At 34.0% G+C, this 16,121-nt stretch overlaps 2 protein-coding genes across 7 annotated transcripts; both read right to left on the reverse strand.

Annotated features, from left to right (window-relative positions):
- Positions 1 to 4,938: 4,938 nt before the first annotated feature.
- On the reverse strand, positions 4,939 to 10,111 carry LOC111916407 (probable LRR receptor-like serine/threonine-protein kinase At1g67720). Of its 6 annotated transcripts, none has more exons than XM_023912083.2 (15): positions 9,976 to 10,111; positions 9,586 to 9,692; positions 8,318 to 9,355; positions 8,106 to 8,238; positions 7,962 to 8,033; positions 7,779 to 7,847; positions 7,622 to 7,693; positions 7,471 to 7,539; positions 7,206 to 7,360; positions 6,874 to 7,112; positions 6,664 to 6,790; positions 6,492 to 6,560; positions 6,220 to 6,406; positions 6,003 to 6,138; positions 4,939 to 5,924 (listed from the first exon to the last, which is right to left on the reverse strand). In XM_023912083.2, exons 2-15 carry the CDS (start codon positions 9,665 to 9,667, stop codon positions 5,601 to 5,603), a joined length of 2,772 nt encoding a protein of 923 aa, XP_023767851.1. In that variant the 5' UTR covers positions 9,668 to 9,692; positions 9,976 to 10,111; the 3' UTR covers positions 4,939 to 5,600. The 6 variants fall into 6 exon arrangements, with proteins under 6 accessions (XP_023767851.1, XP_023767849.1, XP_023767850.1 ...); XM_023912081.2 differs by having other exon boundaries at positions 8,318 to 9,358; XM_023912082.3 differs by lacking the exon at positions 9,976 to 10,111 and adding an exon at positions 9,894 to 9,951 and having other exon boundaries at positions 8,318 to 9,358.
- A 2,142-nt stretch (positions 10,112 to 12,253) lies between these two features.
- LOC111916410 (APETALA2-like protein 3) lies at positions 12,254 to 15,229 on the reverse strand. The gene is made up of 9 exons (XM_023912085.3): positions 15,070 to 15,229; positions 14,373 to 14,925; positions 14,073 to 14,098; positions 13,911 to 13,941; positions 13,522 to 13,800; positions 13,342 to 13,451; positions 13,119 to 13,249; positions 12,978 to 13,046; positions 12,254 to 12,885 (listed from the first exon to the last, which is right to left on the reverse strand). Exons 2-9 carry the CDS (start codon positions 14,873 to 14,875, stop codon positions 12,658 to 12,660), a joined length of 1,377 nt encoding a protein of 458 aa, XP_023767853.1. The 5' UTR covers positions 14,876 to 14,925; positions 15,070 to 15,229; the 3' UTR covers positions 12,254 to 12,657.
- Between the last annotated feature and the right edge of the window lie 892 nt (positions 15,230 to 16,121).

Below are 16,121 nucleotides of genomic sequence, written 5' to 3' on the forward strand. Positions count from 1 at the left end.
CTTATCACCTCAAATTCGTCCAACCTATCCTTAAGATAATCCTTACCTTATTTTGTAAGTATCACATAATTCCAATTCAGCCCCTCTAGTTTAATTAATTACATTTGACCACAAAATTAATTCTTAATTAATTATTGACCAATATTAATTAAACAAATATGATTTCTCCTTTAATATATTATTCTTATAACATATTAATAAATCATAATAACCTCTCTCTTTCTATTTATTTCTCTAATCAAGTTGCTTTGGTGAAAGCAACCCAAAAGGACCATGCACCATCGGGTCAAGTACATACCAAAATAGTTATGGACTTAGACACTAATCCAACAAAAACTAGGGCTTCCTTTAGTTATTCATAAAGGGATTTTGGTATGGGAGCTAGATCTGAAGTTGAAACTTCAGATCTGAACCTCTTTTGGGTCCTAAGTCCTTAAAGTTTCCAGCTCTTGCAAGGATGAGACTCTCCTAAGGTGTAAAGTTCCATTAGAAGCTTAGATTGGTCATTTAGAGCTTTTAGGGCCTTGCATGCGTGTAAAGTTTGCAACTTTACGTGAGAAACAGGCCTTGGAAGCTTGGATCTGTAATCTGAAACCTTGGCATGGCTTAAAAAGTGTCTACATGGAAGAAGGTCTGCAAGGACTCAACGAGTTGCATAGCCAACTAGGCGAATCATATGAAGATGGTCATGAACTCATCGAGTTGATGAACAAACTCGGCGAGTCCATTGATGATTGCCTTGAACTTGACGAGTCGTTCGAAGACTCGGCTAGTAGGCTAGGGTTTCTCCTAATTCTTGGACACGTATGAACTCGGCGAGTTTAAAGGGAACTCGACGAGCCAATCTCGAATTTCATGACTTCCCGAGTTCAGGAAGGACTCGACGAGTCGGTGAACTACACTCGACAAGTTAATTCAACATGGACTATTGAATTTGACTGCGGACTTTGACTTTGACCAAGAGTTGACCAATTGACCTCTGAGGGTATTCTGGTAATTTGGAGATTCATAAAAGGGTTTTATGGTAACTATAGGTGGTAGAGTTCATGTTGGTGATTCGGGAGTTGAGCTTTCTAGTTTCAGACGACGGTTGCTAGGTGAGTTATCCTCATTATACTAAGGGGTCTAAGGCACCAAGGCCGGCCCATTGGATGTGTTATCCTAGCACTAGTTATGTTGAGTACGAGTTAGTTTCGCATGCTAGTGGTTATGCCAGTTAGGTAGATCTGTAGGACTGCCTATGATGTTATATGATTACTGCATGCTCGATAGTTATGTTATATGTTGATATGATGGGTGGGATGGGTTGGGGTTGTATTGCTTCGTGCGGTAGCCAACAAACCCTGGAGTATTCCAGATATGAGATGAGGCCCCGTTAGGCATTCCAGACTCACACTGAGGACTCGGAAGCATTCCAGATACGAGTTGAGGGCCCAATGGTATTCTAGACTCGTACTGAGGGCTCGATGGTATTCCAGATACGATCTGAGGGCCCGGTAGGTATTCCAGATACGATCTGAGGGCCCGGTAGGCATTCCAGACTCATACTGAGGGCCTAGGGGGTAATCCAGCTTGTAAAGTTGTGGACCCATTGCATGCAATTTTAGTTTGTTATTATATGTTTATGTGGATTGTATGTGTATCAGTATTTTGGGGGAACTCACTAAGCTCTCGGGCTTACAGTTTCAGTTTATTGTTTCAGGTACATCAGGAGATCGCGGCAAGGCGAATGCATGATCGTACAGCTCCTCATGTTTTGTCTATGTTTCCGGGAAAACTCTTATATTATACATTTTGAAAACCAAGTTGCAATGATTTTTAATGGTTGAAATGTTTTTAGAAGTTTAAATTGGTTTAGATTTTTGGGGTGTTACATCTCCGTTCCAGACTACTCCAACTTTGCAAAATGTCTTTTACCGGTGAAGAGCTCCAACATTTATGGACATGTGTCAATTGTTTGTATGATTATACGTGATTATATGTTCAAAATAAAGTTGTAGTGTTTCTTGTATGATTATATATGATTATTTAAAAATAATTCGTTTTTGCTTCGATTTCGATGGTTAACTATGATTAATTGGAATTAATCACATATAATTATAAAAATTTGAAGCAAAACGAATTATTTTCAATCCATACTACTATAAAAAAATAATTCTAATTAATCAAAATTAACCTTCGAAACTGAATAAAAACAAATTATTTCTAATTAATCACATATAATCATATAAAAAACTTCAATGTTATTTTGAACATATAATCATACAAAAAATTAACACATACCAACAAATGTTGGAGCTTTTCATCGGTAAAAGATATTTTTCGAACTTAAAGTAGCCCAGAACAGAAAAATTAAAACATAATACGGAATGAGGGTTTTTGACAAGAGGCCATGATATTGGGTCAGATCTAACCCATTTAATAACATGACCTCGAATGTATGAATTCCAGACTAAGTATTTATTTTTATTTTTTTTAAAAAGTGGTTATTTTAAAAAATATTACATTACAAAAATGTTTATATTACTAATTTCCCTATAAAAAACAAAACGTAAAAAAAATATATTAAAAATGTTAAAAATGTATTCGAACAAGACATCAAAAATGTTTATTCAAACAAAACATAAAAAGAAAAAACAGTAATACATGTATTCAGATAAAACGTCAAAAAATTTAAGAAATATATTTGAAAAAAAAGTCAAAAAAATATAAGCAGAAAAAAATAAAATATTTAACATTATATTCAAAAAAATGTCAAAAAAAAAATAATTCATAAAAAATATAAATATATAAAATATAAAGATAATAAATAATAGATAAAATTACATAAATGATCCCTATGACTTGAACAAATTACATAAACGGTCCCTATGACAGAAAAGATAAATATGTCATTTTACAAAGGATTTAACTGAAAATTTTAACACCGTTATTCAAAATGACCATATTTCTAATATTTTGAAACAACAAGGACCATCTGCAAACAATTCGTTATAAAGACTCAATTGGTATGTCCTGTCAACCACAAGGAACATTCATGTAATTTTGTCGAGTTAATATGATCAGAAGATTTGCTTTTGCCGACTACCTTGCTAATTTGCTGTTTATTGTTGCTTTTATGGATGCTTTGTGATTAAAAAAAGCAAAGGATTTAAGCGGTAAAATAAAAAACTAAGGACACAATTACACAAATGATGATGATAGTGGCATTAAAAGCTATTATTTTATTAGATAGTATAAGTAGATATAGATACAAATATAAATATAAATTTTTATAATATTACCAAACGTTAAATTATAATAAGTTACCTTGCTCCAAACAAATCCAAAATATGTATAAAAATGGTAGTTACTTACCTTAAAAAATGATTTTGTCCGGAAAATAAATAACTTTGAATATACAATATTGTAAATATTTAACTATATGCATTTCGATATAGAGATATTTTTTGTCTGTAAATAAAATTTTATATAAATAAAAGTTGTGTTTTTTAGTTGTGTTATATAAGCAAATGACTATTTTATCGTTATTTTACTAGGAAAAAACATCATAAATGGTCCATGTGGTTACCCAAATCTGAAGTTTAGTCCCCGTGGTTTATAAACGTCATAGATGGTCTCTGTGCTTCCAAAACTTTTGACGATTGGTCATTATTGCTAACTCCGTTAAGTTTTGTTCGTTAACCGAAAGGTATTTTTGTCATTTCATTACCACAAGGACCATTTATGATGTTTTCTATTATTTTTTTTTTAAATAAAAATAATTATTTAATATGTAAAAGGTCTCTCTCTCTCTCTCTCTCTCTCTCTCTCTCTCTCTCTCTCTCTCTCTCTCTCTCTCTCTCTCTCTCTCTCTCTCTCTCTCTCTCTCTCTCTCTCTCTCTCTCTCTCTCATTTTGTCTTTTTGGAAATTAAAAGACTCATACTTACATATGCATCTTAAAATAGACACATAAAATCCAACAATTGCAAATGCATCATATGAAATCTAGTGAAGAAGAAAGGGATTAAATACCACCCCATGCTACCCCCATCATCCTCTTTTTCTCATTCGATGTCACCTCCCCCATTTCTTTCTAAGCCCAGATCGATGTGTATCACTTTCATCTTCTGAAATCAAACCGTTCTTGAATTTTTCATTTCAGGTAAATCGATAATATATTCTCTTTCTAGATCCGACTTCGACAGGTAGTGGTGTGACAGAGAGAAACAGAGGGAGTCAAGGTGGCCTGGAAGGTGTTGATTCTTTATTCAGATATGTCGTCACCATAAGAGAGCACCGAAATTTGTAGAAATCATAGAAATTAAGATGAAATTGTTTCTACGCATTGACCCAAGATGAACGCGTAGATCGTATACTGAATTTGGGGCGACAACATGTAGACTGTATAACTCCCGACACCATTCTTCATCTTAGAAGTTAGGATGAAGAAAAACCCAACTTCTGTCTCGGTACTGGGAGGAAGAAAAAACACAGCTTGTATATGTGTCAATCGGCACCTCCATTTCTTGATTTGTCCATCGAGTCCGAACCTTTCAAATTTAGGGTTCACCGAGTTCAAGCTTTCTTGATTTTGGGTTCATCAAGCTTGTATATGTGTCAATCGGCACCCACTGTTATTCTCAATATTTGGAGCCAATATTTGGACCCACTGTGTATATCTTTCATATCAATAGTTGGATATAGATACAAAGTAGAAGAAGAATACGATGATGATGTATAAGAAAATGTTGATGCTGAATTTGGGTGTGATTGAATTAGATCTAGATACAGATTTCTAGATTTTTTTAGGTTTTGCAAAGCCATTTTTAATCAAGTTACAAGGTGGGTATAGATTTGAGATTTGGGGGATCTTTATGAAGAGAGAGAGAGAGAGAGAGAGAGAGAGAGAGAGAGAGAGAGAAAATACATATATTTTTTAAATAAAATAAAGTAAATGACGAAAATGCCCTCAAATATAATAATAAAATAATAGTTAACGGCCAAAAGCTAACGGAGTTAGCAAAAATGACCAATCATCAAAAGTTTTGGAAACACAGGGACCATCTATGACGTTTTTAAACCACGAGAACTAAACTTCAGAATAACCACAAGGACCATTTATGATGTTTTTTCTTTTACTAACCATAAGATGATACTGTTGGTATCCAATTCTATCCAATTTTGTACTTAGTGCCAGCAGCATACACCGCCCCATGTGAAGGTATGGTTCAGCAGCACTGTACATCGGCAAAGGTATGCAGCCAACTTTTCCATTGGGTTGTGTTGGCAGGCTCAATCTTTCTTCTCTCTTTTACCTACCATCAACACCGCTCCATTGCAACGGCATGGCATGGTGGAGCCCAGGTTGAGTGGATGACATGAAATGTTTCCCTTGTTCAATTGTTCAATACCTACGTCAAGAATGCCATCAACACCACCAATTCATGACCAATTGAAGCATACATCATTTACAAACAAAACCCCCCTCAACAGTGAAGGTGAAACCTCAACAAATCGACAACATCCAAACCCAAATCAACGTTCTAAAGAATACCCTAAAACCCAAAATCGAATTACCTTTTCAAATTTCAACTAACCTATCAACAACTAGATCTACCTATCGAGCAGAAGGGAGTGCAACAGACTCATGAAACGACAAGTAAGGATCGCCACCATGATCAAGTAATCCCATATTCAACGAAGAATGAAAAGATGTCCGTGAAATTTCATCAGAACTACCTCCCTCTCCACCCTTCTCAATTGCAATCGCATCTTGAATCTCCTTAATAACTTCAGACATTGAAGGTCTCGTGTTTGCGTGAGGTTGGACACACATCAACGCTTTCTCTGCTATCTTCCACATCGATTGGATATCATAATCGTCTCCTAAACACGGATCAATTATCCCTTGAATGTCCCCGTTCTCTATATGAAACTTCGCCTGCAAAAAACCAACCTTAATTACCTCTCATGGATTCAACCATTTTTTTTTCTTTTGTTTTTCACTTAAGAGCCTTACCCACTGCACAATGTTGCGGCAATTTATACCAAAGCTTTCGTTAGAAATGGCTTCTTTACCAGAAACCAGCTCAAGAAGAATAACTCCAAAACTGTAGATATCGCTTTTTTCTGTCAAATGATTCGAGATATAATATCTACAAATCACAAGTAAAGATGAAGATGAGAATCAACAAAATTATTCAAGAATTAAGAAATTAAATCGAACATTGACTTACTCAGGATCAAGATACCCAAGAGTGCCTCGAACTATGCTTGATACATGTGAAGTTCCATCAACTGCAAGTTTTGAGAGACCAAAATCTGAAACTTTGGCTTTCATGTTGTGATCAAGAAGAATGTTGCTTGTTTTCAAGTCTCTATGGATAATGGAAGGGACACAACCAGTATGAAGGTACTCGATTCCTAAAACAAAAACAAGATATATCATATATCAGTAAGAAAGGTTAAGTGCAAGAAATATCATCTCCTCTTAATAAGAAAAACAAACCTTTGGCAGATTCTTGAGCAATCTCCAGTCGCTTGATCCATCTGATTCTTTGTTCTTTTGCTAAAGGTCCTAATTTGTACACAGCCCATTGTTAATCAATGCCAAAAAGACTCAAAAAGACAAATGAGTCAAAACCAAAAGAGCAATCTGATGAGGTAGATTCAGAACTTACCATAAAGATGTTCTTTGAGAGTTCCATTATGCATGAATTCATAAACAAGAATATCCATCCCTTCTTCTTGGCAAAACCCATAGAATTTTACCAAGTTTCTATGATGTATTCTTGACAGAAGACTCACCTTCATAAATTGAATTCAAAAATATTTACGTCTATTGATTAAAAAAAAAAGAAAGAAACAAGATTTGTTGATAAAAAGTTAACCTCATTTGCAAATTCCTTCTTTCCTTGATGAATGTTGTTATTTCCAAGAAGCTTGACTGCAATCTCCTTTCCATCATTCAACTTACCATAATATACAGTTCCAAATCCACCAGATCCAAGTTTCTTCTCAAAATCCTTTGTTGCAATTCGAATTTCAGATAGTGTAAAACATCGGGCACCTTCTGAAGTTGTTGTTGTTGTTGTGTTCATAGAAGAAACATGCATGATGTGTTTAGGCTCTAACAAACAAAAAAAAAGGACAATTAAATAAAAAATTATCATGAGACTATGAATCCTAAAATTGCAAAACTTACAGTAAAAAAAAATACTACCTTGCTTGTGATCTTTCTTTCCTTTGCGAATAAGCAGGCATGAGATTATGAACCCTAAAATTAAAACAGCAGCCCCAACCAGTAATCCAAAGATAATGTATACAATATTTCTTCCGTCATTACTTTGTTTATGAAGATTTTTGTTTCCAGTGTAGCTGATAAATCCAAAATCCACAAATAACAACTTAAAGATTAATGAGAATCTGAATCGTATATATTTTTAAAGTAAATGAAAAAAAAAAATAAAATAAAATAAAAAACCAACTTTAAGACTATGTTTTTGTTCAGAAGACCAGGTGGCACGGATCCAGATAATAAGTTATTCTGCACATACCTGCATAGTGCATAGATTGACTTGTTGAAGTCAAATGTTGACTTTTCCATTTTTAAAGTCAAAATGAAAATAGAGTACTTACAGTTTACTTAAATTAGGTAAGTTTGCTAAAGAGGAAGGTAGATGACCAGTCAACCGATTGTTTTCAAGATGTCTGGATAAAAGTCTTATCAGATATGAATATGATCACAAATTATAGAATAACAATTAACAAGAGAATAAGTAAAAAGTTATTTTACATGATTTTTAAATTCGGGCATCCTGTAAAATCAGGGATTTGACCAGTCAACGCATTCCCATCAAGCCACCTATTGCAAGGAAAACGTATTTTAGACTATTTATTTTTATGTACATATAATAATGTAACAAGAATAAGTAATTTTGGTTATGTACTAATTATGTATATGATAATATACACTTACAATTCTTCTAAGCCGGTCAACTTGGTCAAATCCAAAGGGATGCTTCCAGTCATGTTCTTATTAGACAATTTTCTGCATTGAAGGGTAGAATAGTCAATGCGCATATCAACATGATATATAAAGTTTCAAATTTGAAAAACTTACACCGATATAACCTTGGGTTGAGGATCGGAATCACACTCCAACCATGACCATGGAACCGGTAAGCACGGATCACCACCTTCTTGGGCCCACTCTAACGACTTGTAAACAGATACTATACTCGCAACCACACCCCCTGAAACATCATGAAAAAGACTATAATACCCTTATATTGTTTACAAGAAAAAGGAGGGTAGAAATAGAATATTACATACCATCAAAAGAAGCATCAGCTATTTCCAGATATCTACTGATTTCAATCGCATTAAGAAGAGGGCCTTCAGTAGAATCAGATGTCTTCCCGAATCTAAAGGATAAAACAAAAGGAAGTGAAATGTTATAAAATCCGGGTTCATATAAACGGTATTTCCCCTGAGCATTTTCTTGAATGTTGACAATGGCTTTACTGATATCCGGAGCTCCGGGAAGAATTAACCGGAATTTACGGGTTTTATTCTGATTTAAATCTTCAATTTCAGCAAAATAAGTGTAAGCCCAACCAAAACCCGGGAACCCGTCCAAATTCAATCGGTAAGTTAATGACCCGTTTCGACCCACTACAGCTGTCTGCATGACTTTCTGAGGGGGTAATTCGTCTTTTCCGACATCAATCGGTAATTTAGTGGAAACTTTTTGGGTCCCGGAAGCCACGTCGACAAGGTAATTTGCTTTTTTAACCAAATCCGATTGCCAAATTCTATCAAACGGGTCATCCGGGTACCTTACCGGATCTTCATTTTCTGCCCCGAAATTGATTCTAGCAGAAACACTTAGAAAAAATTGGTTCTCGAATGGCGTAAGGTAAATGGAGCCATTGAATTGTCGAAGCTCGAGTGTTGAGATGAAAGGAAGACCTGTTTTGGAATTGGATAAACAGATACTGATTGTAGGATCAGAAGCTAAAAAGATGAGTTCTTGAGATTCTATGGTGTTAGCGTCTGAGATGACGATTGTTGACCAGTGAGTGGGGCCCAGTGAGATGTCGAATTTAGGGTATACGTTGTTGTTATCGAAATTACCATATAAGAATGTAGCTCTTATGAGGTATCGAGTCCTGGTTTTCACGTTAAGTGAGTAGCAGTATTTCCGGTTATCCGCCGGAAAATATCGGAGTGTTTGATATTGTCGTCTGTTTTCGTTTTCGATGGAGATTTTAGTCGTTGTTCCGTATTTGATTTCATCGTCGGGAGTCCACTCCAGTCCGAGGTTGTCTGTGTGGTTCTTGTCGCCACCGCAATCTAGACTTATAAAACCTGCTACACGTAAGTAAAACAAGATTAATTATGCATCTTTCTTGATTCAAGATTCATGTTCATCCAAAAAGAATAAAGTTTAAGAACCCTAAAAACATGTTAATCGATGTTTAAGAAAAGTGATCATCGAATCAAGAAAACAGAGGATTTATCTAGAAAACAGTCAAATCAAGAAAAGTAAAATACATAGATAACATAAATAAGAATAATATGGAAGGAAAAAGGTGAACCTGGCATCTGGGATTTGGTGAACTCCATGAAACTGTGAAGAAGAAGAAGAATCGAGATGAACAAGAAACGATTAAACCCCATTCGGGTTCTATTCTATAATCTATATCTGCAAACGAGGTGGAAAATTGGGTTTAACAGAAGATCAAATCACAAAAACCACATGAAAAAGTGGCTGCATTTTGAATGAAAATATGGAAAAGATTGAATCTTTTAAACCCTAGAAACAAAAAGAAATTCTTCCCCTTTCTTTAAAGTTGAACAAGTTTTAGTTTAGTGGAAAAAGCGAAAAGAAACTGATGATTTTTACTTTTTAGGGGAATAATAACGTGGAGTGAACTGAGTATGAACAAGGAGAATGATTCTGGAAGAAGGCTGTGTTTAGTGTTTACCATTAGCAAGAAACAGGCGGGGCCTACTGGAATGTGCAAGCACTTCAGTTGGAGTTTAGGCTGGCTTATCTTTAATAATTTCACTTGTTATGATCATTTCGTCTAAAAAATCAAACGCCTTTTTAGTCGTTTTGATAATGATTATATGATATTTTTTAGGGTAGACTATAAACTTCATCATATCATATGGTATACTTAAGTTAGATATTCAGTTAAAAAAAAAATCGCAATTTCAGTTTCAAATTTTGCAATCTCAGTCACATATATGTTTTTTTGGATCAAAATTAATGATTTTTCTTTTAGTTTGAATTTATGATTAAATCTTTAACTATTTGAGATTGCATTTAATCAAATGATATGTGCATGTTTTAGAAAAATGACATACCCGAGTTTTTATACCTTTTTTTTTTATCATGTTTGAAAAGGACGGAAAACAATATTTAAAACATCAAATAAGATTTTAGAAATAATAAAAATCAGATCTAAAACATATTTACCCCATATTAAAACCATTTTATTCAAAAAAAAAAAAAATCAAACATTAGTTTTCTCTTTCAAGAATGAAATTATGTAAAGCATAGTTGTAAAATCACGAGTCAAGAAAAATGATGAAGGTGCAGAAAATAAAAGAATCAAGTCTGCCTCCAAGACTCCAAGTTGAAAGAACTAAACACCAAAATCATGCATATCACCAAAATCACCAGTCTACCACATATTTTTTGTCTATCCAACCTTAAAAGTGTGTAAAATAACTTGCTCAAAAAAATAAGGAGAAAAGTAAATAATAATAATAATAGCAATAATAATAATAATAATAATAATAATAATAATAATAATAATAATAATAATAATAATAATGTGAGTGTAACCTAAATTGTTCGAAATAAATAATATATTCCATCAAATTAACCTTGGAAGACCAAATTGTTATCAAATACTGTAGTATTTTAGATTAAGAATGCAAAATTTGAATTTTTTGAACTTTGCTCGTAGCAATGGAAATTTTTTGACTAAATTTTCAAGTTTAACATTAAATTGTTTGGTTTTTACATACTAGATGCTTAAAATCCCAATTTGAAGAAACTAACAACAAAACAAAAATTAAGTTGGACCGAAAACGATAGCAAATAGAATACCGAACAATCAATCTAGAAACAATAGCCACCATACGAATTTATGTGGTTCCACTAATGATGTGATAGTGAATAATTGTGAGATATGCCTATTAAGACATCTTCTTTTCAACATATGTTTATGTTCATTTATAAATATTGTCGACGTATGTATATTAAGACATCTTATTTTCAACATACGTATATGTTCGTTCATGAATACTTATAATATTATGCCTATTAAGGCATCTCACTATGTGATTTATGCTCATTTTTTAATACTTGTCAATATTGTTGTGAGGTGGGTGGTGTTCTTCAAGACCCAAGATCGCAAAAGAAGAAATAGGATACACTTAAATGTGTGTGAGCTATGGAAGGAAAAAGGGCCCTTCAACTATTGTTTGATGTATGTTTTGGTAAAATTCTTACTAGTTTTCACATTGTACTTTGTCATTTTTAGTTTAAGAAACCAATTTTCCATAATGCGATGCGAAAGCATCCTATAAAGCTACTACATTCGTATTTCTAATTTGCCATTATTAACTTTGAAATATATTTGTGTTCGAGTTGCCATTAAACCAAAAATAAAGACACCTAAGTAAGAATGAGTTATAAGATGGCATGATGCGATAACATATTTTGCCAATAACGATTTTCTAATGGTGTCTATAACTTTACAATTGGCCAAATGTAAAATACATGAGTAATTTTTTCTTTTTTGGTATATTAAAATTTTAAGCGATTTTATGGCAATTTTCAAGAAATACAGAATTTTCTTTTAGTATAAAGATGAAAAAGTTAATAAAAGATACCGAATTCAAAGACTACATGACATGTTCAATCATTTTCTTAAACAAGTATCGAAACCTCAACCTTATATCATTGGAACCGAAACTCCAAATGTGCAATTACCAATTACCAATGTAGTTTTAGCATAGAGCCCAAGAAACAAACGACATTAAAGAGCCTTGTAGTTTGTACATAAAGTTGCAGAAACATATTGGTATAAAACCATTGGTTTTTTTTTTTTTTTTTTTTTAAATAACTAGTGGTTAATTGAATTTATAGAAAATGTGTTCCTTTTGTACACATGATGTAAACGTTACACATTTAATAACCATGATATTTCCCCATCCACCAGAGATCCTACACGTACAAATACATGGTACAATGAAAACAGCCTTGTCATGTTACATGAAAATTAGTACATCATGTGTTTTCATGTTGTAACTTATAAGTTGCAGCATGCAGGTGTTTGTACATTTAATCTTGAAACCCTACCATTGAATGGGTGAAAAACAAAATGTACATTCCAAACCCACAAGGACAAACAGTTATACATCGACTTGTACAATGTAGTATGTACGATGTTACCACCCCCAGGGACATTTTTGACTTTTCATATCAAATCAAAATCAATGTTAAACAATTCAAGCTGATGTTACCGATTACCACAACACTTTATTCAAAAAGACTTGTACCCCCTAATCAATGTGCAAAGCTTTTCAAGAATATGTCAAACTAACTAACTGCCTAATTATGTTTTTATACGCTGTGTCTGCTTGTACCTTTAGCTCCTAAAGTAGTACTCACCTGTACCACTTCTAATTGATGGATTGTAGTGATGGTAAGTCAGAAATGGAACAGCAGTTGATGATGCTGAGGATGATGATGATGATGAAGCATTGTTTGTTGAATTACCGAATCCTGATGATGCTGCAGCAAAGAGATGAGGACCTTGAAACTGCCATGCCCAATTTTTAGTTGGACATTCCATACCCTTCTCTGTTGCTGTTCCCTGAATTATAAAATGGACACAAGTCATGACTAAAATCGTAATTTGGACACATTCTAACCAAGTGCAAATTTTTATTAACCAAAAAAAGGTACCTGGTAAACTGGAAAAAAACCAACACCACTTTGAGTTCCTAATGTCATAGGTGTAGAGTGGTTTTCAATCTGAAAATTGTATAAATTAAACAGATGGATAACTATGAACAACGATAAGTTAAAAGCAATTTACAAAATTACCCTTGTTCTTCTATCCTCAGACATGTCACCTAAGAGCCAGTTGATTTGGTTCAAACTCCCAGAAGTCTGATTTGCCTTATTATCTAATGGTAAACAGGGAGGACCAATACCCAGATTCAAATCCATGGAAGCTGTAATTCAGGAGACAAATCACCACAAAAATTAATTAAAGTTTACATGGAATGGAATCAGGAAATCCAGGGGTTAATTAGTAATTTAGTACCTCCATCTCCATTGTTAGTCACAAGAGTTAGCTCACCCTCGTATGAACTTGGTTCAAAGTTGGTGACTGCTTCTCTCCCGTTGCATTTTATAGCAGCTTTGTCATAAGCCCTAATAAATATAAATTATCAACAATCAAATGGTGATTTGAAAGAAAGAATGAGAGGCTCAAAAGTCAAACCTTGCAGCTTCAATTTCAGAGTCAAACAATCCAAGATAGATGTACTTTTTTCCAAGAAATTGGCCCATTCGAGCTTCCCATCGACCACATTTATGCAGGGTGACTCCTCTGTATTTTGAGCTTCCTCTAGAGAAGCCAGTGCTTTGACGCCTCAGAATATGAACAAACTCTTCCTTTGTTAAGTTCTTTATCTGTTTCAGATCTTCCTCGTAATCACTTATGTTGAAATTAATATCAGCATCAAGCCCGCGAAACTTAATTGCAGCCCGATCATATGCTCTGTAATTATGTAATAGAAGAGATTAATTTCATATGGAAGGATTCACACTTCACCTCACATGGTAATGTAAGGTCAAATAAGAAAAAAACAAAAAAAAAATGATAGTTACCTTGCAGCAGCATGTGCAGTGTCAAATCCACCTGCAAAATCAACCACATACAATCAGACAAAAACAAAAAGGTTAGCTATTGGCCAAAAAATAGAATCATGTAAAACTTGAATTAGGAAACCCAAAAGAATCCAATGCAATTCGGTATCCATAATTGCTTACCCAGATAAACTTGTTTCCCACAATCCCTGCAGAATTAGAAGGAAAGAAGAAATCAAACAGGGGGATAACATTGAAATGCACAGATGTTTGTCAGTATTTTAATACTCGATTGCATGATCAAACGTTTTAGCCCGTACTCTTATGGTTAGATTTCACGATCGAAACATCTAACTGCTGTGGTGAATAAGTAACAGCATCGGTTTCTTAACAAATTTAGTTACGTGAATTGTTAATGAATCGTGATTTACTACCGAAGCAGTTGATGATCAAATTTATTCATGTATGTAATAATTGACTAACCATATATGCGATTCCCATCTTCCAGTTCTCCGGTAAAAAGTAACACCGCGATATTGAGAACTCCGAGGCCTGGGTCCTCTCCTACTCTTCCTCACTTGCTGTCTCTGCTGCTGCCTTAACATGAATTCTCTTCTTTCGTCTGCGACACTTCCATCAACAACATCCAACCATTGATGTCGCTGCAAGCCACCGTCTCTATCACTCTCCGGGAGGAGCTGCTTCGTTACCACAGTTCCTGACCTAAAATCCCGATCGTCTTCTCGGTTACTCGGTTTCAATATATCGAAACTATAAGCGAAAAGATCGGGACAAGAGTACGAGTGCTCCTCGTCGCCAGCGTTACTCGATATCTCCACATTCACGACGGAGGAATTCGAGGTACCTCCGGAGTATTCCAACCGACCGCCGCTGCCGCATACCTCGAGAAACTGTTTACCGCCATCATTCTCCGCGTATTTTGACATCAACCCGCTCTGATCAACACTCAGATTAAGGTCCAACATCACTTCAGACTTCAGTTTTCAAAATTCAGCTATAATTTTACTTTTCAAACCTGTATACATACATATTAATAGAAATACGATCAATCAAATTGCAACATCGATATATAAACACCGTGCTTAGATATATACACGTATATGCACACAAACGCGGGCAGATATTGTATAAAATGGAAATAAGAGAGTTTTCATAATACTTGATCGGATGAAGAGCGAGATACAAGCAGCCGGCGACGAAATCAAGGACGGCGGTTGTCTGCTTCCATTTTAGGGAGTGGTAGATTTTCTAGAGAGAGAGAGAGAGAGAGAGAGAGAGAGAGAGAGAGTATTTGCTGTGTGCTGATAGGGAAGGAAACACTAAACAGCAACAAAATAGAAATAGACCCATGAAAGACGAGTGTGTGAAGATGGGACGTTTGAAGGAAGCAAACAAGCAAACGGTAGCGCGTGGATTCTACGATTTAAGGAATGCAGGGCTAATTATGTAATTTAGTGTATGTTTGTCAAAAATTAGTCGGTAAACACGTAAGAGAGTATCGAGACTAGTTTTATGGGAAATTAAGTAATCTTAATAATAATTTATGTGTATTTTAAGAAAAATTTAAAAAAAAAATGTTTTTGATGAAATAATCATCAAATTTGGAATAGAATCTTTTGGACCGGTCAAAAATATCTATTTTTTTTTATAAAAAATATATTTTGGATAAACATATCGGATTTAGGATTTTATAAAAAATAAAAATACTCTTGAATTTTAAAAATAAATTTGGATTAACGGCGAACAGAATGTTTGTCCGTTTGTCTTCCATCGATATGTATTGAATTTTATTTAGTTAGAATAGAACTTCTTCTAAAAAAATAGTGTAAATATGATATTACATAAAGAAATTAGTTTTGAAAAATTATATATATGGAAAATCAAAAGTTTATTAAACTTTATAACAAAATATATGAAAAAAAGGAGTTTAAAAACAAAAAAGTAAAGAATTTAATTGTAATTTGCGGTGTCTTATCGTTACCCAAATCAAAGTCAAATATTACGAGATATAGAAATATTGAATGTAATCCACGTGATTTCAATTTGTGTTGTCTTTATTATAAGTATAAATTAAAATTTTACTAACAAATAAATATAATTTCAACCGAAACACTTAGACTCTGTTTAAGTTTCATTTAAAGAAAAGAAAAAAAATTATAAAGAAAAAAAAAAGAAAGGAAAAGAAAGTTAAGTGTATTTTTCTGTTCCCGG

This window comes from Lactuca sativa, chromosome 2 (assembly GCF_002870075.4).
Source record: "Lactuca sativa cultivar Salinas chromosome 2, Lsat_Salinas_v11, whole genome shotgun sequence".
NCBI classification, from domain to species: Eukaryota; Viridiplantae; Streptophyta; class Magnoliopsida; order Asterales; family Asteraceae; genus Lactuca; species Lactuca sativa.

Bases quoted from the DNA above. Each gene is read 5' to 3' on its own strand.
- LOC111916407 (XM_023912081.2), bottom strand. From the start codon at position 9,667: ATGGGGTTTAATCGTTTCTTGTTCATCTCGATTCTTCTTCTTCTTCAC. The intron at 9,359-9,585 runs GTTCACCTTTTT...ACTTACGTGTAG, and splicing joins CACCAAATCCCAGATGCCAG to CAGGTTTTATAAGTCTAGAT. The intron at 7,848-7,961 runs GTAAGTGTATAT...TCCTTGCAATAG, and splicing joins TTGACCGGCTTAGAAGAATT to GTGGCTTGATGGGAATGCGT.
- LOC111916410 (XM_023912085.3), bottom strand. From the start codon at position 14,875: ATGTTGGACCTTAATCTGAGTGTTGATCAGAGCGGGTTGATGTCAAAA. The intron at 13,942-14,072 runs GTAAGCAATTAT...TTGATTTTGCAG, and splicing joins TGGGAAACAAGTTTATCTGG to GTGGATTTGACACTGCACAT. The intron at 13,801-13,910 runs GTAACTATCATT...ACATAATTACAG, and splicing joins ACTGCACATGCTGCTGCAAG to AGCATATGATCGGGCTGCAA.